Source organism: Mercurialis annua, linkage group LG3 (genome assembly GCF_937616625.2).
Source record: "Mercurialis annua linkage group LG3, ddMerAnnu1.2, whole genome shotgun sequence".
NCBI classification, from domain to species: Eukaryota; Viridiplantae; Streptophyta; class Magnoliopsida; order Malpighiales; family Euphorbiaceae; genus Mercurialis; species Mercurialis annua.
This window is the reverse complement of record NC_065572.1, coordinates 74,266,941-74,290,722: the sequence shown is the minus strand read 5'-3', so window position 1 is coordinate 74,290,722 and position 23,782 is coordinate 74,266,941. Positions and strand designations below refer to the sequence as shown.

At 27.4% G+C, this 23,782-nt stretch overlaps 2 protein-coding genes across 2 annotated transcripts; both read right to left on the bottom strand.

Moving 5' to 3' along the window:
- Positions 1-18,430: 18,430 nt before the first annotated feature.
- Positions 18,431-21,179, bottom strand: LOC126674781 (protein BOBBER 1). The gene is made up of 6 exons (XM_050369290.2): positions 20,679-21,179; positions 19,533-19,705; positions 19,389-19,437; positions 19,003-19,169; positions 18,726-18,809; positions 18,431-18,636 (listed from the first exon to the last, which is right to left on the bottom strand). Exons 1-6 carry the CDS (start codon positions 21,073-21,075, stop codon positions 18,598-18,600), a joined length of 909 nt encoding a protein of 302 aa, XP_050225247.1. The 5' UTR covers positions 21,076-21,179; the 3' UTR covers positions 18,431-18,597.
- Positions 21,180-22,340: 1,161 nt separating this feature from the next.
- LOC126675180 (uncharacterized) lies at positions 22,341-23,468 on the bottom strand. The gene is made up of 2 exons (XM_050369782.2): positions 23,144-23,468; positions 22,341-22,437 (listed from the first exon to the last, which is right to left on the bottom strand). Exons 1-2 carry the CDS (start codon positions 23,466-23,468, stop codon positions 22,412-22,414), a joined length of 351 nt encoding a protein of 116 aa, XP_050225739.1. The 3' UTR covers positions 22,341-22,411.
- Positions 23,469-23,782: the final 314 nt, after the last annotated feature.

Sequence of the window (23,782 nt, the reverse complement as noted above, 5' to 3'; positions counted from 1 at the left end):
AAAGAGAATTTATATATAAATAATGGGGAGGGTATTATTAGCTCAAAATGAATTTTGTAGGAGAAAAAAAGGAAGATGATGTAATAATATTAGGTTTTTATAATAAGGACAAAGTGTAAAAGGACATAATGATCACTATTCAATGTCTCCATGTCTATTTCTATTGTGTTTTGTTCACTTTTTTGTTTTGTAATATCTTTTCTTAGTGATGTGAGAAAATTGTATAAAGTTTAGGCTTAATTACCAAAAGGATAAAGGATCAATTCACCCTTCAACTTAGCACAAAATAAAAATCCATCCCCAAAAATCGGTAAAAGAAAAAATTAATCCTAATTAAAATTATAGTCAGCTCTAGTTAAAACTTAAAATCGACGACCGCCACCTCTAGCAGCAACCACGGCTTCAGCCACCATTTCTTCACTTCACCTCCAGTAGCAACTAATTGGGATACTACAAACTGTCATTTGTTGATTACGAGCTCAAATTGTCGCCTTCTCTACCGATATTCACTACTACCATTGAATCTATTTTTTGTTTCTTTGAATGTTTATTGTAAGTCTAGAGTTTTTGCAGTATTATTGTTATGGTAACGGACAAGAAAAACAAGTGAAATGGTTAAAAGCGTATAAAAGATTTTCAATTTTTTTTATTTTAAAATTGACATGATTTTTGAATTTTTAAAAGTATATGAACTATAATGATTTTTGAAAATTATCAGGTGCCAATTCAAAGAATAAAATAAGATTAAATTATTTTTAAACTTTTTTATCAGTGTTGTGTTTATTTCACGCATAAGGTGTACAACTGAAAGAAGGGATATTTGATAGAAAATGCAAAATATTTTGACCAGTTTTTTTAAGGGATAATATCAAAAAAAAAATCACGAATTTTACATGTTTTTTCATTTTAATCACGCATTTTAAATTTTGTCATTTTCATACACGAACTACCACTTTTTCCCGAATTCATACACGGTGCTGAGGTATCAAGGTTTCATTGGTGTAATTCGCTGAGGTGGAGGTCATTTTACACCAATGAATGAGTGACACCTCAGCGTTGTGTATGAATTTGGAAAAAAGAGATAGTTCGTGCATGAAAATAACAAAATTTAAACTTCGTGACTAAAATGAAAAAACATGTAAAATTCGTGATTTTTTTTAACATTAACCCTTTTTTTAATAATAATTTTTTTAATATTTCGTGCCAAATTAGGAGAATCCTTTGTTCATCACCAAAAAGTTACTTCTTTATGGGTGCTTCAATTTTAGTTTAGCATTTTATCTATTTTAAAAAGTCAAACCTTTTTAATTTAAATTTTAATCAACTTTTAAACTTTGTCAACTATATTCTAATTTTAATAAAAAAAATTAATTTAAAATAATTAAACTTTGATAGATCTAATTTAAAAAAGCATTTGACTTCTTCCTAGGTAAATAAATCATTAAATTAGATAAATGGCCATAATTAAAAGTTAAAAATATAAATTTAACATTTTAAAAAAAATTTGGCTAGAATTAACTGCATCCAAAAAGCGATTTTACATACTAGCAAAAGTGTGATCAATTTATAATTTTTTAATATATTTATTAGTTAAATTCCTAAATATTTATTTAAATTTAAATATATGAATTTATTTTATATATTTATATAGTTGGACCAATCAAATTATATGTTAGTAGCTTCAACATCTCGTCCACCTATTTAATTTTGTAAGTACTAATTGTAATAATATTATAATAATAAAAATTTATTGTAAAGAAAATTTGAATGGTAAATGCAAATTAATTGTATCAAACATAAGCTGACTATTTCATCTGTATAATAAAATAACAAAATATATAAATATATATATATATATATATATATATATAATGGAGTATATGATTATTCTTAATGAAATAATTGCACATTTATTACTGATTTAATATATAAATGACATTAGACAAATAATCACTCTGAATGGACTGTGAGGGTTCTGTGGGCTGGACAATGATCCATTTCCTCTAGCTCTTCTCATGTCAGACTCGAACATCAATCGCTCTGTTTCGCGCGTTATCACACGCTTATTCTTCTTCGCGTTATTTCACCATTCATTTTCAGTTTTATGCATGGTTTTAGATTGTAAATTAATAAGTATTACAAATCTAATTATTAGTCTAAATATTAAGCAAAATCTATATAAAACATATAAAGTTGAAGTGAAAAACACTGTACATTGTACAGTAATTTCACTTCTCCATTATGTCCTCCTATTTGTTCTTCTTCTTCATATTTGTGTTGTCCATTTTAGTAATTTCCAAGCATGTCTCATATAAATGCCCATATCTTCTGCGTTTAATTTCCAAAAAACCAATGTGTATTTACCATTTTTTACATTTTTGTCTTTACATAATCATTACCTTTGCTTGTCTATTTACGAAACTGCCACTAAATTAATTAATTTTGTCGCTGTAAATAACCTCTTAGTAATTAATGTTAGTACTAATATATAAACTAATGATAATTATAGTATTTTCAAATTTAAATTTAATTTTTTTTGTTTATTTTTTTTGTTAAATTAAAGTATTAATCATTTAATTTTTCGATATAAAATTATACAATATACATATAGTAATAAAAAAATTGAAATTAAATTTAGTTATAATTATTTTTCTAATTGTTTGATTAATGTTAAAATCTCATTTATGTTACATTCCATTGTTATATTTGTTGAAAACCTTCTAAAATAACAATTACTATGATATATAATTTAGTATTTGGAGGGTCATTTTAAATATAAAAATTAAAATTATTTTATGATTACATGATAACTATATATCAAGTTTTGTATTAAATTAGAGATATTAAATAGAAATAATAAATTATTATATAATATTTTAAAATGGAATATATTTAAAATCAATTTTTTCAAATCTATATTCAAATAATGTCTTTTAAATATAATTAATTCTTATAATAGGTGGTATTTAAAAAAAAACAGTACAACCTATTACCTTTCTTTGCTTTTATTATAGAAATATTCTTTTAATGTAATGTTTTATAAAATAAGATTGATTGTTAGGTTTGAATTTGTATAAAATTGGTCACCGCCTATTTTTTTATTTCAAAAACTCCTCTAATTTTTATTTTTAAAAAATATAGTTAGTAAATTTGAATTTTTGTATAAGCGGCTTTCCATATAAATGTTAGAAAATGAAAATCGTTTTCTTGCCCAAAACATCTTCCTTTATATCGTTGGTTATATATTTTTATTTATTTATAATTAAGAAACCTAATTATGTTTACTAATCAAAATTTTTATAGTAATTTATATATAAAGGATTATGCTCTATATTATTTTCATCACTAAATATCAGTTGGGTACAAATGTTACACTAAAATAGTATAATTTTATAAAATCAATTACAGTAGATGACATGATTTTTTAAATTTTGAAAAAAATGCTATTTATATTTTTTGGATTCTCTCAATTTCAAATAAGTTTGAGGAGGTCATATTCACGAACTACACCGTTCATTGTAAAATGAATGGTGTAGATTAATTTGATTAAAATTTTACTTTTTTGATCTACACCGTTCATTTTGTATTTAACGGTGTAGATCGTGAACATGGCCCACTCAAGTTTAAAATGAACTTGAGAGAATCCCAATCCATTTTCATACAATAATAAATCACTGATCATTTTATTTATGAACTTAGGTCATTTTAATAATTTTCATTAAAATAATATAGATAATTCAATAAGTAATGTTGTGACTTTTATTTAACTAACTTCAATACTTTTTTTATCTAATAAATTTAACAAAATTCAAAATATTTAACGGATACATAACGGTAATATAACAACTCTATTTTTTACTATATATACTCACTTTACTATTTGTTTTCACTACACAATTTATTTCATTCTTTTTATTAAAAATTTATAGTCTTTAGAAACAATTCAAAATAAATTCGGTTTTAGTTTTAATTATTATAAATGTAATTTTATTGTTCATTAGTATGTTTAATCTAGCATCAAATTTTTTTTATTTCTTTTTAATTTTTTTTTGTATTTTTAGTTCTATATTTATTAGGTCTTGCAATAATTACAAATTATGAATTATAAATGTGAAGATTAATAATATATTTATTTTTTACTATATAATTAACACGTTTATTACATATTCTATTTCATTTGTCTAAACCACTTTATGAGTTTCAAGTGATTGGTACATAATCACTTCTTTAAGATTCAGAAACATAAAGGAACGAGAACCGAAAAACTATATCCGAATTGTTATAGCCTGGCCCCAATGCGCAATTTCATTTTTTAAAAATTTCGGAATTAGCAAGAAAGACACTCTGAATCCAGTTCCTTCGCAATTTTGACAGTTTTTTTAACTATAATCGGCTTCTTCCAGCAACATCTTATGAAGTCTGTCGATCTCTTCAACATATTGGTGATGGATCTCCTTTGGAAGTAGTATTTAGTTTGAACAATTGTCTTAACAGAATGTTACAAACTTTAATTATAATTATAATTATAATTATAATTATAATTATAATTATATCAAAAACATTTGTGTTTTGAAGACTGCGTAAATAATTACTATAGTGTTCGAGTTGTCTTTAAATAAAAAAAAACGGTTTTCCCCGAAGCAACGCGAGGGTTTCGTACTAGTTAATATATAAGAAGAAATATTCTGTATTACAATATCTATAACTTTATACTATATTTTAGATCCCTTACCCAAAGAGGCAATAATGATGAAACAAAAAGTCAACATTTAAAGAAAAATATAAAGTAATTATTAATAGTTTTTTTTTTGACGAAATTATTCATAGTTATATTCATACTTCTGGAAGCTATTTTTTTAGGTTTCATCAAACTTCATTAATCGAATATGAAACAGTTACTCAATCTCATTTGTTATATTATTTATTTGTATTTTTCAAAATTTAAACTATATTGATATAGTATTGTTTATGTTAAATATAAAGAAGAAACTCACCAAGCTAATGAGTTTACAGATTGAAGAAGAAGAATGGAAATTTTCTATTATTTACAGAAAACAGAAAACAGTTAGTTGTTGAGCTGTTAGTTATGATTAGTTGCCGTTATGATTAAATGAGTTATAGCCGTTAGATTAGAAAAAGAATTATGAGACACGTGGAGCTCATTCTTCTATATATTAAAGCTATAAATCATTTATTAAAGTTAATGAAAATTTCTCAATTTAATTCTTAATTTCTGATAGTTTATACCAAAATTAAAATTGTTCAAAGTCTAAAAGTCCAAAAAAAATTAAGGAGATGCTGAAATCATAGAAGTTTATAATCCAGGATATTAGTTCATGATCTCCAAGGTACCAGAAGCTAACGATTGCCAAATTTCCAGAAGCTCAAGATCTCCAAGTTGCTAGAAGTTCAGGATCTTCAAAAGTTCAGGATCTCCAGAAATTCAGAATCTCCAAAAATTTAAGATCTCTACATAACACGAAAAATTTACAACCATGATCTTCAATTTTAGCATGTGTTGGCAGTTTATCAAAGAGACGGTTTTTATGAAGTTAGAGAGTGGTTGAAAATAAATGAGCATCTGACAGTTTTTATAGAAGTGGAGAAAGTGAAAAGTGGGATCGTGGACAGTTGAAATGCAATTATCATCTGACATTTTCTGCAAAGATGCTATAAATAGATGAGGAATGCAACGATTACAACCCCCATCCAAATTCAACAAAAACTCAAATACTATTAGGAGAATATTAATATCAAAAACCATTATTTTGTGAAATCACTTATATCGTACTTTTATTCTTCTTGTAATCCGACATTATTTTCAATCTCAATTTCAATTATATCGTCAGATATTTAATTACAAAAGCTTTCTTTTGTTTTCAAAGTTCTCTAAAAGTTTTTTTTACGAACCGTTTAGATTTTTTTACATTTTTTGAAAATCGTTCATAATCGCTTGATTATTTTTCAAATTTTAATTTGAAGTATAACCCTCCAGCACGCTCACACACTCAAAGGCACAAACCGTTTTCTTAAAAAACAGGGAAACAAGTACTAAGTCAATTTTTGAGTAACTTTATAACTTGATCGATTAAACCAAATTTTATTAATTAAAATTAATAAATTTTTAATTTATAATTCTTAAAAAATAGCTGATCCTAATTTACAATTTTAGAATAGTTAAATTTACTTAATCAAAATTATTTAATTTAATTCTGCAATGTAATTTATGTATTCTTCTTATATAGAAAAACAAATTCGTACTAACATAAAATAAGAATTAATATTTGATGGCCGCCCTTTTTTTTCTTTTTTTTTTCTTTTTCTAAAATATGGTATTGCTGGTAATAATGAAATGTGGGAAACGAACAACATAAAAATACAAAAGAATGAGAGGACATTTACAATGAAAGATCAGCCATTAATTTCTTTTCTGTTTCTATCTTGTTTCTAGCCCCTTAATATAAATTGACAATAACATATATTTCTAGCTCGAATTCTGAAATGTCGAATAATTTTTATAAGAAAATTAGATAATTATCGTTTTAACGAATTTTATGTAGTTTAATTAAAATTAATTAATGTAAAAGTCAACACAAATATATATTGCAATTTCAATAAATTTTTGATCGCAAATTATAGTAGAAATCGACTCTTCGAATTTGTTTTTGGACTGTAGTATACAGTTACAAATTATATTTAAGAATAATGACTATATTTCAATGTAGCTAACAAAAGGAAAGGGACTTCTGATCAACCGTCTGCTCTCTCTATTTAATACAACATCATTGACACATCCTAAAATTATGATGACATTCTTTGGAGGGTTGATTTTGAAATTATATAAATATTTTTTAAATAATTGAATTTTAAGAAATTTTATTATTCATTAAAAAATGAATTTTAATGTTTCCAAGGCATGATTATAAATGAAAAAAATTAGAGGATGAGCAATTTTACAATTTATAGGTTTTTATGATTTTTCTTTTGCCGAATAATGAATCTCGATAAAATTTATGAGTTGTGTAATTCATCCAAAATCTCTTAGTTCAAATGGTTCTTATAATTTTTTAGAGCCGTCGAAATATATACAAGCAAAGGGTAGGGGTGGGCAAATAAACCGGTCAAACCGATTAACCAAACCGAAACCGTAAAACCGAACCGAAAAATATGGTTAATCGGTCCAACGGTTTAGGTTTAGGTTTTGATTTTTAATTTTTATGGTTAATGGTTTAGGTTTAGGTTTTGGATTTTTAAAAACCGTGGTTAACCGGTTAACCGGTTTATATAATATATATAAATATATTTTATAATCTTTAAAAAAATATGGATTTTATAATATACACATGATAAAATCTAAACATAAGAATATATGACATATATTTTATTTAGGAATATTTATATATTTTAGGAGAATTTATATATGAAAATATTTTGTAAGAAATTTGTTTTCCTTATTAAAATACTTACTTAACATAAATAGAAATATTTAAGTCTATAAATAGTAGAAAGTGGACGTGAACAACACAACAAACAATTCAAAAAATACAAGCCTAACATTAATATTACTCATAAATTATAGATTTATATTTTTTTAATATAGTTTCAATTTCTATAGTTTCTTTTTGTTTGCTAAAAAAATTAAATAGAATTAAAATTTTATCTTTTTTTGTCTTTATTTTTTTCTAATGGTTATATGGTTAAAAACCGCAAAACCGAAAACCGAACCGTTTTTTATGGTTAACCGATTTACCGGTTAACCGTTTAAAATTTTAGGTTTAGGTTTTTAATTTTAAAAACCGTATTACAATGGACCGGTTTACAAATTACCCTCATGGACCGGTTAACCGGTCCATGCCCACCCCTAGCAAAGGGCATGTTTGTGAACATTTTTATTTTCAAATTTCATAAAATTATTTTTGTAAATAATAAAAATTAGATACCTATATATTCTTAAAAACAATCCACAAACAAAAACTCCTCTTCTTTATTTTAAAAAGACAATTTTTATATTTCAAATAGTTTTCTACTACCAATTTTTGTTATTTGATTTTCTTCTTAATTATGACTAAATTGCAGCTTTTATTAATTGACACAAACATACAGTTTTTAATTATAATGAAAATAAATATTTTTTATGAATAAGATTTTATAATTTTTAATGTTACAAAAATATATAATATTTTTATTACTTATACATTTCTCTCATATTTTGTGTATTTTATATTTTAAAACAAATTGTTTATATTATTCATTTCCAACATAGAAATGATATACCATAGTAAAAGTTCACCATCCTGCCCATCTCGTATTATATCTTCTGCAGAAAAAGAAGCATAATGAGAAGTGGTACGGCAGCCATCAATGCAAAATATATATTTCTTGGATTAATTAATTTTCTTGAAAAAGTGCATGAAAAAAGAAATAGAAATAAAATGCATAATAGCTGTAAAAGAAACAGAGAGAGAGCGATAGATTCTGTATTCAATCGTCTGTCTTCCAATTTGCAGAAATTATTCAAATTCTCTTTCAATATGGCAGCCCTATTCCTCCACACTGATATTATTAGTCCCTCTTTTTATTTTTTTGCAAAATCACCCCAAAAAGAAATTGTTTCGACCTAACTTTTGTCACCTTCTCAAAACTCAAAGCATAAAGTTATGGAGAATAAGTGTTGCACAAGAAATTTAATGTGAAAGCATACTTGTCGAAAAATGTCCAATCAAGCCCCCATCCCCTTATTTTAATCAAAGAAACATCTTTTAAAATATTTAAGTAATATTTCATTAAAGATAAGAAATATAATTAGTTTATATCGTCCTACATGATTGGTATGTCTGGTTCGATTCTTAGTCCGAGCAATATTTCCTAATAATGGCGGTACTATACTACAAACATATCAATTCTAGTTGTTACCGGCCTATTTATCCCTAACGCTCAAACGAGCTAGGTGAACTTCAACTTTCATACCTCTAGCTCGCCTATATGAGAATTTAGCGCTCTCTACTATCCGACTTCATAATGTGGGATCACATATAATTATTATAATTCAAAAAAAATGTTGAATGTGAGTGATCTGAACCCGACTTCGAAAAAGTCACTATACTACCTTATTGCACTATACTCATTTATGTACTAATTACTTACTTTTATTATTTTAAACGTTCTTTAATGATCTTAACCTGATTGCAGTGATTTTCAGGCAATGTCTGTGTGGTTTATTTTGACATGTTTTTTTTACGATGAATTGACATTGTTATTTGTACAAATTAATTAGTCGTCTAAGGTACTTTGAAGAATCGGAGTTAACACTAATTATTTTAAATATAATCAAATAAAAAATTGCTTAACAATAATTTATTCCTTTCCAACACTTGGAAATTCTTGTTTTTGCGGCATGCATGAATGTGAGAAGCAAAAATCGAAACAGTGAAATCGCATCGAAGAGACATCATTTTCACAACCCTAATGGTTCTACTTTAATTAATAAATTAAGTCAAATAAAATTCCAGTTTAGAAGAACTTGATTGGAAGAATATAGGCTGTAAAGTATGCAAAAGAATTTCAACTAAAAAGAGTGATGCTCTCTTTTAAATGCACAGTTTTATCTTTTCAGATTATAAGAAATACACATTTTTCCGGTTTGGAATCACTGTCTTGATTAATTCGAATCAGGCTAAATATAGCCTGTTAAGTCGATAAAATATTTTCAGATTTTTTTTTTAAAATTATATTCAAATTCAACTGAAAATCTTTCATTAATTTCCCATTCATTCTAATTCCGCCCACACTAAAAATGTACACTTTAATATTGCATATGATCAGTAGATTATTCTTTTTTTTTAAAGGACAAAACCTTAATATTCCTAAATTAGGAAAAAATACAATAGAAGACAATATGCATTAAAGGAATTCGAACCTGACCATAGAGACAAACTAAAAGGGCAGACAGGATAAATCGATCCAATAATGGAATTACACTTGGCAAAATCTTAATTTAACACTTGGCAGGGGAAATTAGTTTAATTTAAGCACAAGGAATTGAAATTGTCTTTCCTTGCATTGCATTCCCACTTTGGTGGGTCGGAATTGTTTCTTACATGCACATAAAAAATGGTTAATTCGTGGATTATTATTGCATTAAAAATGGTTATTAGTGGGTTATAATTGCATAAAAACTTGTAAAAAAAAGTGTGTTATAAATGAGAATAATTAAATCAATTAAATAAAAAAAAAATTAAATGTGCGAGTTTTTTTTAGTTTTAGTGGGATTTCAATTTCATTCAAGAAAACAAATTAAAACTGAGATTAGCTTAATTTTATTTAAACTTGAGAGGGTCATGTTCACGATATATACCGTTCATTAATAAAATAAACGGTATAGATAAAAAAGTATAATTTTAATCAAATTAATCTACACTGTTCATTTTGTAATGAACGGTGTATAGATCGTGAACATATTACCCTTAAGTTCACTTAATTTTGAGGGAATTTCAATCCAGTTAGTAATTATTTGTGTGTTCAATTTTTTTTACAAATGTTCTTTTTTATAAAAGCAGGAAACGAACTATGATTAAATTTTAGGAAGAACTAATGATATATAAATCAAAATATAAAGGTGTTTAAAATTAGTTATAAATCAATTGACTTTTTTTAGTTATTCTCATCTGTTTACTTTGTTGTAAGCTTTACAACTATTATGCATTATAGTTTGAATTGGAAATGTTTCTGTTTTTTTTGCAATAAGAGAGGAATTAGAGATAGAAAAGAAAAATGAAAGAGACGGTATGGAAGCAACAGCTATAGAGAATTGTCACATTGTGCTTTTGTCCTTTATAGAGGAATGCAATTAGATAAAAAAATATTTTTTAGTTAAATTTACAAAATCATTTTCTTATAGTTTTTTATTATATATGATTGTTTTTAATTTTTATATTTTTAAATTATTTATTCATTTTTTATTTGGTGATTGAATACAATTCATAAAATAATTATAATAACAAATATCTTTAGTTATTAAAATAAAAATTGATAATTAAATAAAAAATTATTTATTTATTAGATAAATGCAAATTAAAAATTATTAAACAACTCGAAGCATGAGTCTAGCTTATTGAGACTTTTTAAAAAAATCCACGGAGTACAATATACACGCAATTGTAATTTTTTTTCTTCAGATGTTCTATCAATTACAATCTAATTGATCAGAAAGTTTTATTTGTGTATTATATTTAAAAATTAGTATTTTTTAATATTGTGTTATATCAAAAATATTATTTATTTAAAATGTTTTTTAAATGTATTAATAAAAGAAGATTAAAAAATTAGTGTACAAATTATTTATTAAAAAAAAGTTTTTTAAAAAATATTTTCAATTAGATTGCTAGCGACAGAAGACTCACTACATATCATAATTTTGGATTCTCTTAGAATTTAACTTGAAGTTTTCCTTTAATTAATTGCTTCTAATTAATTGGTTGACTTGATAATCACACAAGTAAGTTCCACTTCAAAATTGATCACTCTTTAAAAAGTCAATACCTCAACAATTTATTTAGATTGGAAAATTACAGACCAGTAAATAAAGACTAAAATGATGCTTGGAGTTTAAATAAATCGTTTTTTAATTATTTTTTTGTCCATAAATAATAAAGAAGTGTTTATTATTAATTTTTCAGTTTAGTTCTATTAATAGTTAGTTTGACGAGACTAAAAAGACTAGTAAAATATACAAATAATAATTATTAATATAAAATATGAGTAAAAATAAATAAATTTTTCTTAATTTATGTAAAATAGATAAAAGTGAGAAATATTATAAAATCATAGTATAATTAAATTAATTAAAATTTAATATTTTATCTATTTTCTAATTTTATAGTATTTTTTATATTTTTTTAAATATGTAAAATAATACAATGACAAGTTTTTTTGTGGTTCATTTTGCATCAGTATTAAAAATGACATTTATTTTATGTTGGATGTGGAAAAAGTAGTTCATTAAAAATAATTATGTGTATTTATTAAGAGTAAATAAATTTTATAATTTTATAATTGTTTACCCACATAAGATGACCTATAATTTAAAACTCTAAAAATAATAAGAAAGTCTTATCAATTCAGAAGAAAAAAGAATATTATAAAATATTTTTTATTATTTAAAGATTTATCTTTTCAATAATAAAGCTAAAATTCGATATTTTTTGATAATGATGAATAGTTTTTAAAGTTCAATTTTTATATATAAACATATTAGTTATATATTTGATCTAAAGACTAATTTTTTGAAACTTATAAATTTTACATTCTACTATAATATTTAACTCATGAGTTTAATAATTTAAAAAAGTCTTAATTAGAACGGTAATTATTTTAGGATGACTTGTTTTCAAGGCCTCAAGGGTAATATGAGACTGAAGGGCAGGTGGGTGGGTGCCAATGCCATGTAGCATTGAAATGTACAAATGAACATGTTGTAGTGAATTTGGACACTATGATTTGGACACAATATATCTGTCTAAATGCACAAACACCCAATTCTTTTTGTTCTTTCATGTTTTTCTTAATGTCAATTTTAATCTAAATTTGATAAATGTATTAGTTATAATTAATTATTCATTTTTTTAAAAAAAGATAAAACTTTTTTGGGTTTTCATTTATGACCAAACTTTTAATTTCTTCAATTATAATCTAATTTGAATAAGTATTTTTAATTGAAAAAAGAAAAATGATAACAATTGACTATAATCAAAATATATTTTATCAATATCAAGTCAAGATTACTATTTTAAAAAGATTATATAGAAATCAAAAATTAAAAATGTATGGGTTTAGTATACTAAACCTTTCTAAATTATAAAATTATATATATATTTTTGTCAAATATAAAATCGCATTTACTGCTGTTCTTCTTTTTAGCAAGGCATATGCCAATTGTTTGCATCGCGGCGTATATTTATAATTTATCTGAAAGCATGCGCAGGCTAGTTAAATTAAACTGTATTGAATTTTTTTTACCAAACAGTTAGTTAGTTTATATTTAATGAAAATTGAACTATCCTAGATATAACACTTGATCTACTAAAAAAAATAAAGTTACATGTACTAGATTCAAGTGCTAATTTTATAAAAAATAGTAAAAAAAATCATAATATGCATTTAGCAACATTTCATAAAATGAGTGACCATGTAGCATTTAATTGTACAAATGAGTATGTCTTCCATCTTATACAAATTGTCAAAGTATAGTAATAATAGCAGCACCCAAAACAATTCAGTGTCTATAATAATAAACAAAGAGATTTGAGAAATAATAATGAAAAAAGATCAATAGTGATTGAAAGAAAACAAGATGCAAAGGTTACAAAATAAAATCACAAAATTAAATAATGATAAAAACAGTAGATGACTGATGATTAAAATATTAAAGGGTTATTTTTGTAGCGATTTAATCCAGCGTTTAAAAAGTTACGAAATAAATCTCAACCTTTCTTATTTTTGCAATTCGTAGCCCCAACTGTTTTCCGGCAACTTTATGCATACATAGAAGCCATATTAGATACATGTATTAACATATGATTAAATCCTAATATTTTCAAAAAAAATTAACATAAAATCCTTATCTTTCGTGGTCTTGCACTTTGTAGCCTAAAAAAAAGACGAAACTGTCGAAAAACTGATTGGGGTTATAAATTGTAAAAATAAAAAAAATTGGGATTTATTTCATAACATGTTAAACGTTGAGATCGCTTTAAAAGTGAAATGTTAGGAATTGTTTTACAAATACCCCTATATCGATTGTTCATTTTGTTTCATTCGCAAGTGTTTGCACATATTCAATACCCTTCATGAGAATTATTATCATGAAAAATAGACATATCACATAAATGAACAGAAAAACAAGTTCTTGAATTTAAGAAATACATATAATTAAAAATATTTAATCATTTTTTTTGACATAAAATGTTTAATCATTTAGAACAATAATATATGCATGTTACTATATTCCAAAAACAGTATCAGGTAAACATGTGCTAAACTGCTGATGTATATAATAAGACTAAATATTTCTTGAATGTACATTGAATCATCAAGAAAAATGAAATGGGTCGTTTTCAGATAAATAATAATTTAAACTCATTGTTGAAGATAGCAATGTACAACAAAATAATTAATTAAAATACTAGTGACCTAATTCCAGTTTTAGAAGCATAAAATATATATGATCACATAAAAACATTAGATCAAGTGACATTCCATTTGTAATTTTTTAATAATTAATTTCTCAAAGAAGAGACTTGAAAATAATATTATGATAGCAAATATTATTAAATAGTTAAATGATTACTTATATTAGCTAAAGGCAACTAAAAGTTTCAGAAAAGCCAAGAATTTAAGTTATGGTTTATTGGCTTTTTACTCAACTTGGATATTATTTATTTCATATTTGTGATCTTTCAAAAACTCCAAAACATGCAATTGTATCAGAAATAATTTTATTAGTCAATATTAGTATATGATATATGCTTACGACCTAGGTAGCACGGAAACGGAAACGGAAACGGGAAACGGAAACGATACGAAACGGACACGGGGAAACGAAAGTTTTTCAAAATGAAGGACACGAAACGTGGGGAAAACGTGCAAATAACAAAAATATAGGGATATATCTATAAAAATATTATCTAAATATTTATGATAATTAACAAAATAATTCATTTTAATATATTAAATATTTAAAATTTTATAAATATATCAAAAAATATAATACAATTCAACACAAATAAATATATTTGATGTATTGTGGGCAATGCGAATGTAAAATTTATGGGTAACTAGTTAGATTTTTTTATTTGTGGTAATAATTTTAATTTTTTTATAATTTTTTAATTTTTATTATTTACGGAAACGGCCCGAAACGTTTCGTACTGATGTCCAAGAGTTTCCGGTTTCCGAAAAGTTTCCAAAACGGGAAACACAATTTTGTCGAAGTTTCCGTGCTTCTTAGCTTACGACCTTAAGATAGACCAACTTGGTGAAGCAGATAAAGTAATTGTAAATTAATTAACAATAATTAAGTTGTTGTAGTCCTATTACTGTTGCATGAAATTAATAACACATAAAATCATTTTTTTTAAGGATATTGGCTAAACAAATTTTAAAGTTTCATTTTTTTAGCGATTTAAACCTAACGTTTAAAACTTTATGAAACAAATCTTAACCTTTCCAACTTTTGCAAATTGTAGCCCAAGTTTTGATTTCAGCTATTTTGTCATCTTTATTAGGCTACAAGTTGCAAAAATACGAAACGTTAAAATTTTATTTGCAAAATTTTAAAACGCTGATATTTAATATATCAATAATATGGCCATAAGCAAATAGTGACCGGAAAACGGCTTGAGTTATAATTTGCAAAAATTGGAAATGTTAAGATTTGTTTCGTAAAATTTTAAACGTTAGACTTAAATAGCAAAAAAAGTGAAACGTTAGAATTTATTTTACCAATACCTCTTTTTTTTTTATAAACATGTACCATAAATATATAAAATATAAGAATATTTAAAATATTTTTAGAAATTAAATACTAATATATAAAATACGACAATTTTTGTAATTATAATTATTAGAGATCGTTTGACATTTTTTTATGTAAAATATTTTTAATATTGTTAGAAAATGTTGTAGAAAAAGTTGTTTTTTAATGATGAAAAATGTATTAAAAACTATTCTAAATATTGTTAAAAAGCGTTTCAAACCCTTATAGAGACTGTTTTAAAATTATTTTTAAAAACAATAGTAAAATGTGTTTCTAGAAATAGTTTTATAATAAAAAACGCTGAAATAAAATTTGTAGTCGAAACTAAAAATACAATATTGAAAAATAAAATTCTAACAATGGGATAGGATTTTTAAGTTTTTTGATGGTTTTTTTTTGTTTTTTTATATTTTTATAAAATTCCCTAATCATTATATTCAATGAAACATCTGGCTTGCAATATATTAGGAGAATTTCTGAACCACAAATAGTTATCGATGTGACAAAATGAAATTTTATGTGGACAATAATATATAATAAGAAGATGGAAATAAATAGTAATACCCATATCAAGTAGCAGTAGTTTTCATAAGCATCACTCTGCAAAAAAAGCTAAAAATTGCCATTCCAGCTGGTACATTGGCAGTATTTCAGATCAGAGAAATTAATTTGGACCAGTTTCATCACAAGATGATTGATGAATTAGTTATAGGAAAAATTACACCAATATATCCAAACTTTTCCAAATCTTCTATTTTGGTATCTAAATTTTTACTTCTTCAATACTAATGTTTCAATTTTTTCAAGCGCATCAAATAAGTATTTTTGGCCATTTTCCGGTTACCGATGCTCTAAACAATAAAAATAACTCCTATTTTTACTGTGTTGCATCATATTAGTAAAAAAAAAAATTATGCATGCAATTATATATTTATATATGTGAAATTAATAAGAATTATATCGGTAAATTTTAAAATTATTTGGAGTTTTGTTAGTAGTCCGGTAACCAATGACGAAAGGAGGGGAAGGCATGGGAACGTCATGACCCCCTCCAAATTTTTAAAATTATTAAAATGAGCACCATTTTTTAATATTTTACAATTTAATCATCTTTATTTTTAAGATTGCTTACTCCATATATTACATATTGCAATTTGACTTTTTCTATATTGAAATTCTGGCTCCGTCACTGCCGGTAACCGAAAAATGACTATAAACTCTCATTGACACACCCTTAAAAAGTTAGAGCGCTAATTTAGAAGAAAAAAAAATGAAAGTTTAAATTCTTAGTCATATAAGAGCATCTAAATGATATAAACATAAACAAAATTATGTATAATAAATCCGAGATTAGAAGATTGATAGCAAAAGGTGCATGTGAGAAGAAAAACAAAAAACAAAATTGAAGGAAGATGACAAAAAAAGGTGGTGACCCAATGGTAAGTTGCATTACCTTTTAATGGAAAACGGCAGTTGAGAGTGATATCTATTTATGGCAGTTTATGATAACGTGGCATCCGATGGTTGCTTGCATCTAAGTACAGTGATGAGAAAATGGAGGTAAGTTGCTAGTCAGTTGGATTATTAGCTCATACCCAAGTTCATGTCAATTCAACCTCATTTCATTATTAGAGTTGTGGGCTTGGATGTCAAGACAAATTAGCGGGTCGTGTTCGTGTAGACTCATTCCATTGATACGAGATAAATGCGATTTATTTCATAGTATGGCAATTCGAATATGACGGAAAAGTTAAACGGAATTATAGGTATTCTGTTTTAATAATGATGAGTCGATCATGAATTATAATAGCACGATCTATTTAATCTATTTATTAAAACAAAAGGATCTATATATATATACATGTTTATTTAGATGAAAATGAGACTTATAAAATAAAATTGAAATGATACGACAATGCATCATATGTTGAGTGAGTTTGAGTATCAACCCGCATGCAACAACACATTTTGAGTTATATAATAAACGAGTTCAATTGTTTATAGCATGAATACATGTAGCCTCAATTATAATCTGTTATTTTTCATATTAGGCGATTCGTGTTCCGAGAGCATTGTAAGAAGGAAGTAACTTGGTCTGGAAGCTTCAGATTCCAAACCCCATATTTGAGGGGGATGCTAAAGGGATCGTTGAAGCTATGAAGAATGATGAACAATAGTTGCAATATAATTTTACAAGATTGTAGATATCCGTGTAGTGATTTTCAATCGCATTCTTTTTCTTTTGTTAGGCGAGAATGTAGTTGAGTGGCACCTAAAGTTGCCAAAGAAACTCTTAAAGATAGAGAACTCTGAAATAATCCACTGACTCAGATGGTATGATGTGGCTAGACTCGAGACTTTTGTAAGTCGTTTTTCGATCAATGAAGTTTTATATCTCCCGACAAAAGAAATTAAAATAAAAAGGAAAGATGGTTATTGGTTGATGAGAAACCAAATTGGAGAAGGTAATAACGAGTTCGGTACAAGGTTGAGCTTCAAATTGAACGTCCGAAAATTATGCCACAGGCTATAACATGCTGTGGGCTGTGGATTGTTTTAATTGACAAAGACGACCTTGATTATTTGATTTTAAGCTTTTAGATCATATATTTTTGAACTTATTTATGATAAATCCAACCAATCAAATATTATAATACAAATTTATATTACGTAATTAACTAACAGCAAATTCAAAACTACTGGTTAAGTCAGAAAAACACTTTTAAAAGCATTTTAAATGAACTTTGTTTGAAAAAATAATTGATTATCTATCAAATTTTCTCGAACTGCCGTTTGAAGATTCAAGGAGGTCTGACGGAGATTTTTTCTTTCAAACTATCAATTTCCTCAACCTCAATCCAACAACCCCCTAAATGCCTTGCAGTAGATCATAGAGCATACAAAATCAGTCTATTCATTTTTAACTTGAAAAAACTATCAACAGAGTGAAACACTCCAAGGACAAAGTTCATTATCCCAAGACCCTAAGGCGATCAACAAAATTAGGAGAGAAGCCCCTAGTCATAGACTCAAAAACCCGAACAGCTAACGCATTGATCAATAATCTATGATATCTTGGCCCTTGAGAAATCCAACTCGGGGTGCTGCATACAAAGTAGATTATCCGATTACCGAATTTTAATAATGGGATCTGAAAAGATAAAATCATAAGAAAGATTGCCTTGTATCTCACCTCGGCCATAAATTTCTTCATCAGCTCTTGCTTCTGCATCTCCTCACTGGTTGGAAGACCCATAGACTTTTGTCTCTGATCAAACTGAACATAAAACAGCAAAAGAAAGACACACTAGTCGTTAACAATGTAAAGTTGCCACAAATGTCAGCATAGAGCACAAGTAGAGACATCGTGACTGCTATGTCAGCCAAAAAAGTTCATCTGACGAAAAATGCCCAATAACCAGAGGCGGCAATTAATGAAACCAAAGAATGTAAAAAGCATCGAACTTTACCATCATCTTTTCAACAGTCTGCCTTGTTTCAGGATCCAGGTCAGCTAGTTTGCTGTTCTCAGGCTCAACTTTCTGAGTATCAACCTCAGGATCTCCCTTCACAATGCATTTCCACCAATCCATTTGATCATGCTTAGTCAATAATACTGATATTGTATTCTGGTCCTCTGGAGACGGCATTTAGTTTAATAACACGTATTAAAAAACTTGCAGCTTACGCAAAGATTCTTGAAGAGGAAAAAATGGTGAAATATATGTAACCAGACATTATAAAATGTTTTTCTGTCACATGTCAGGACCAAAGATTGCTCAAGTCTATACCTCTACATAAACAAAGATACTTAACATGCTAGGTGCAAATTTCATCTATGCGACAGTTAACATACCAATGCTCCAGTAGCAATCGTCAACCCTTATAGGCTTGTAAAGTTCCCCCTGTGATCATTTGAAGAGACGTAAACAACACACACAAAACAATATAAAGAAACATACATTTCCACAAACAAAAACAAGTATACATGCCAACTTACATCAATTATTGGAGGCTGACCCTTCAGTCCAATTTTTAGATGGTTTTTCTTTATGTCACATACAACGAATCTTGATTTCGTTCCCGGAGGCACCGGAACCTGTATGCTGACCTCTTGCAGGGTTTGGGTCCAGCAATACTTCTCCAGATCAAGACCATTACCATTATTCGGAACTGCCCATAGCATTTGAGAATGCAAAGAAAAAAGTACTTAGAGCACATAGTGAAACATTTCTCCTCTTTAGTAAAAGGAAATATCAATCTACAAGCCGCTGAGTGTAACTATCTTCTAAAATAATCAAAGTCAAAAAAGGATGCACATGAGTACATAATCTCATCCTGCAAACCATGGGACTGGTGCATAAGTTGTATAGAGCTTATTCAGCAGGATGTATAACTTCATGAACTTTTAAAGCAAGTGCAAAGGAAACAATCCAAGGAAACATATTATACATTCGCAGACTGAAAAACCGCCCAATACTTCAAAAGCAAATTTATATTATATTAAATGAACTACATTCAAATGAAGCACTGCCTCGTTTCATTTCGGTTTTCATTGTATAATATTTGAAGCTTCAAGCTAAGGTGTCATTCTCATGTTACCAGCACAAACACATCCTAATGCCAGAACCAACTACAAATCACACGACAGAAAAAAATTCCAAAATCCCATATCCAAAGCAAGAAAACAGCTTTTAGTTTAGTTAGGCTATGATTACCTTACGTGTTTCCTTAACAATAGAAAAGCAAATGAAAGATTCTTCTCCTCATCCTCTACATTCTACAACTAAAGACACCGGGAACTAGAAAACAAGTAACCAAACTAAATTGTTAAAAGAAAAACCTATATCGTCCCAAAACCTAGGTTATAGGTTACAGCAATAAGTTATAACCTTGGTAGATTCAATCAAAGTGTCCCGTTTCGGAAACTTGACATTTTGCACACTAAACATCATTTTTACATAGGATTACAGGAACCTTCAAATAACAAAATTTCACCATGTTCGTGTCCCATTTCCGTGCTACCTAGCCTATAACTAAACAACTGAATAGACATTGCACTGTCAAAACAATTCCAACAAAAAAAGTAAAACAGATTAACTAAACCCTAATTTTAAACCAGAACAAAAATGATAAAATTTCATACCTAGAGGACCGGTCTCCTTTTCCTTTCCCTCCGCTTTCTTCTCGACCTCCATAGGCTCCGGTTTGACTTCCTTCTTCTCTTCTTTGACCTCAACTTTCTTTTCCTCTTTTACCCTTTTCAAATCCGCAACCCTTTCCTTCTCCTCCTCAGCTTTCTTTCTCTTACCTTTATCTTTCGCCGCCTTCACCGCCGCCACAATCTGTTTCTCCGCCGTGTCTTCGTCCATAAATTCGGTCTCCTTCGCCAGAAAATCAAAGAGCTTCTCCACTATGCCTATCGGATTTCTCGGATCGAACGTCGCGTTAAATGGTAATGTCTTAGACGACGACGACGACGACGAGGCGGCGGCTGGTTTCTTCGGTTGTTGTTCTTCTTGATAATCGGAGATTATAGCCATGATTAACTGTTAATTTGGTTTTGACTGAGTTGACTCGGTGAGTGAAATGACAAAGAGCTGATGAAAATATAATAGAGTGTTGAAGAAGACAGTCGATTCAAATCTAAAATGTGTTTGACAATAGAAACTAGATTGTTCTAGAATCTTTTTCAACGAGTCTTTCAAACAGAAGTTGGCCCATTGATCTTGTACTGGACACCAGGCCCAATTTTGAATCGAAAAGGCTGGCCTTTTAAATAAATATATAATCTGTTTAATTTTAAATGAAGCATAATTTTAATTTTTTTATAAACCCAAATATTTTATTGAAAAGCCAATTAAGGCAGTAACATACAATCAAGTGAGTCTATAAAGCAACATTCTAAAGGACTGATGAACTAAATATATTTAATATAGTATAGATATAATTAATATTATTATTAGTAGTTTGGAATTATCAAAAGATAAATATTTGACTTATATAAAACTAATAATTAGAGTTAATTAAGTTGTAAACATGAAAAATTAAATATTTAAATAATACATAAAAGAAATATATATTAAATTAAATATAAGTCAACTAAATATAGATATGATTGATAATATTTAATTAATTATATATAGTATATATTATATGATATACAAATAATTATATATGTGGTCAAATATACTAAAAAAAATATGGTAAAATATTTAGTAATTAATTATATATCTTAAAGTTGTTATTTTGTAAAGTGTTGGAATCGGAACCGCCGAGTTGGTGCCAATTTAAAATTATTAGTATTTTTAAAAGGGTTGGAACCGGTCCGGAACCGGCCCGGAACCGACCTTTTGCACGGTTTCGGTCAAATTTTAGCCTGGTTGAGGGTTTGACAGATTTTGGATCAGGTTGGTTAAACCGGTTAACAGGCTGAACCGGCCTTCGGCCACCTCTACAATTAACCACCAATAAATCAACGTACTTAAAAAGATCTGGTTCAAAAAATCAAAACAATTTTTTTATTCAGGATTGATGTGAGCAGCAGAATATAGATGTGAGCAACAATAAAACCAAACCAGTAGCAGTATAGCATTTAAAATTTAAATTCTAAATCTAAATCTATGGATCCAAACATAGTCTAAGATTAAATAGATTTCAAAGTTTATAATTAATTAGACATTTAATCTTTTATTTAATGTGAAGATATGATAGATACAAATTACAACATGTTTACTGTATTAGCTAGATATTAAGATTGACGTAACTTTTTATTCCTTTTATATATATATATATATATATATATATATATTAATTCATTACAATCTTGCTTGGGATTCTATTGCAAGCCTTTTTCATCTCCATCAATTCTTTAACAATTTATGCCGAAGGCGGAACAGTGTAACCTGAAACAAAAAATAACATTTTTTTAAAATATAAACTTTAATTAGAACCATTATGTGGGTTATAATTCATATGATGTTAATATGGCTGAATACATAGTTTGACCCCTGAACTTATACCCTTTTACCCATTTAACCTCTAAACTTAACGTCTCACCTATCGAACCTCTGAACTTGTTAAATAATCCGATTTGACCCCTGAACTTGATAAAAACGTAAACATTGAACCCCTCCGTACACAATTTCTTCTAGAATGTTTCAAGTGACAGGTGGCACGGAGGGGTTCAATATTTTCGTATTTATCAAGTTTAGGGGTTAAATCGGATTATTTAACAAGTTCAGAGGTTCGATAGGTGAGACGTTAAGTTTAGAGGTTAGATGGGTAAAAGGGTACAAGTTCAGGGGTCAAACTATGTATTAAGCCATGTTAATATTATCTTAGTTTAATATAGGAACTTCAATTTATATTGAATAAATTCTGATGCATGCATGTTGAGGTGACATATAACAATTGAACAAATAAAAATTATTTTTAAATGCCACTTCAATGTGTATGTCTGATTTTTTTCAAGTACCATCGTCTGAGATATAAAGTTATAAACTAAATTTACGGTTTAATTAACTTTGATTTTAATTGAAATTGCGATATCAAATTAATATCAAGGACGGAGACAAAATGAAATATTTGAAAGAAAAAAAAAGAACTTACTTCCACATTTGAAGCCAGGGTTGATCTGAAGGCCACAGGACCTAGCAACGAAGATAACTTTCTCCATGCTAACAATTTGCTCAATTGTCGGTGTAACAAGTTGGCAGCCGCAAGGAATATCAGCTTGTTTCACAACTTGACAGCATGCTTCCAATGGAGGAATTGTTGGTCCATTATTGCCTATATACTGTGAACATTGTAATACAAGCTCAGTCAGAGGGACCTTTCCATCACATTGGGCTGAAACCTTTTCATCATTCAGAATTAGGGTTCCGACCATGACCAACATAGCCATCATCATAACATTCATTTTTGTGCTTGCCATCTCTCTCTCTCTCTCTCTCTCTCTCTATGTATATATATATCTCTTAAAATTATAGTTTTCAAGTGTATAGAATTTTATGTTGAGGGCTTGTATTTATAGGGACACACGAATAGTAGGAGTGTGCAAAAACCGAAATGAACTGAAAAACCAAATCGAACCGATAATTTTAAAATTGGTTCGGTTTTTTTAGTTAAAACAGTTTGATTTGATTTCTGTCAACATAGAAATTTGATATTCGGTTTTTCAATTGGCTTTAGCTTTTTGAGAACCGAACCGAAAAATTACAGAATACCAATTTTTTTTTTTTAAAATTA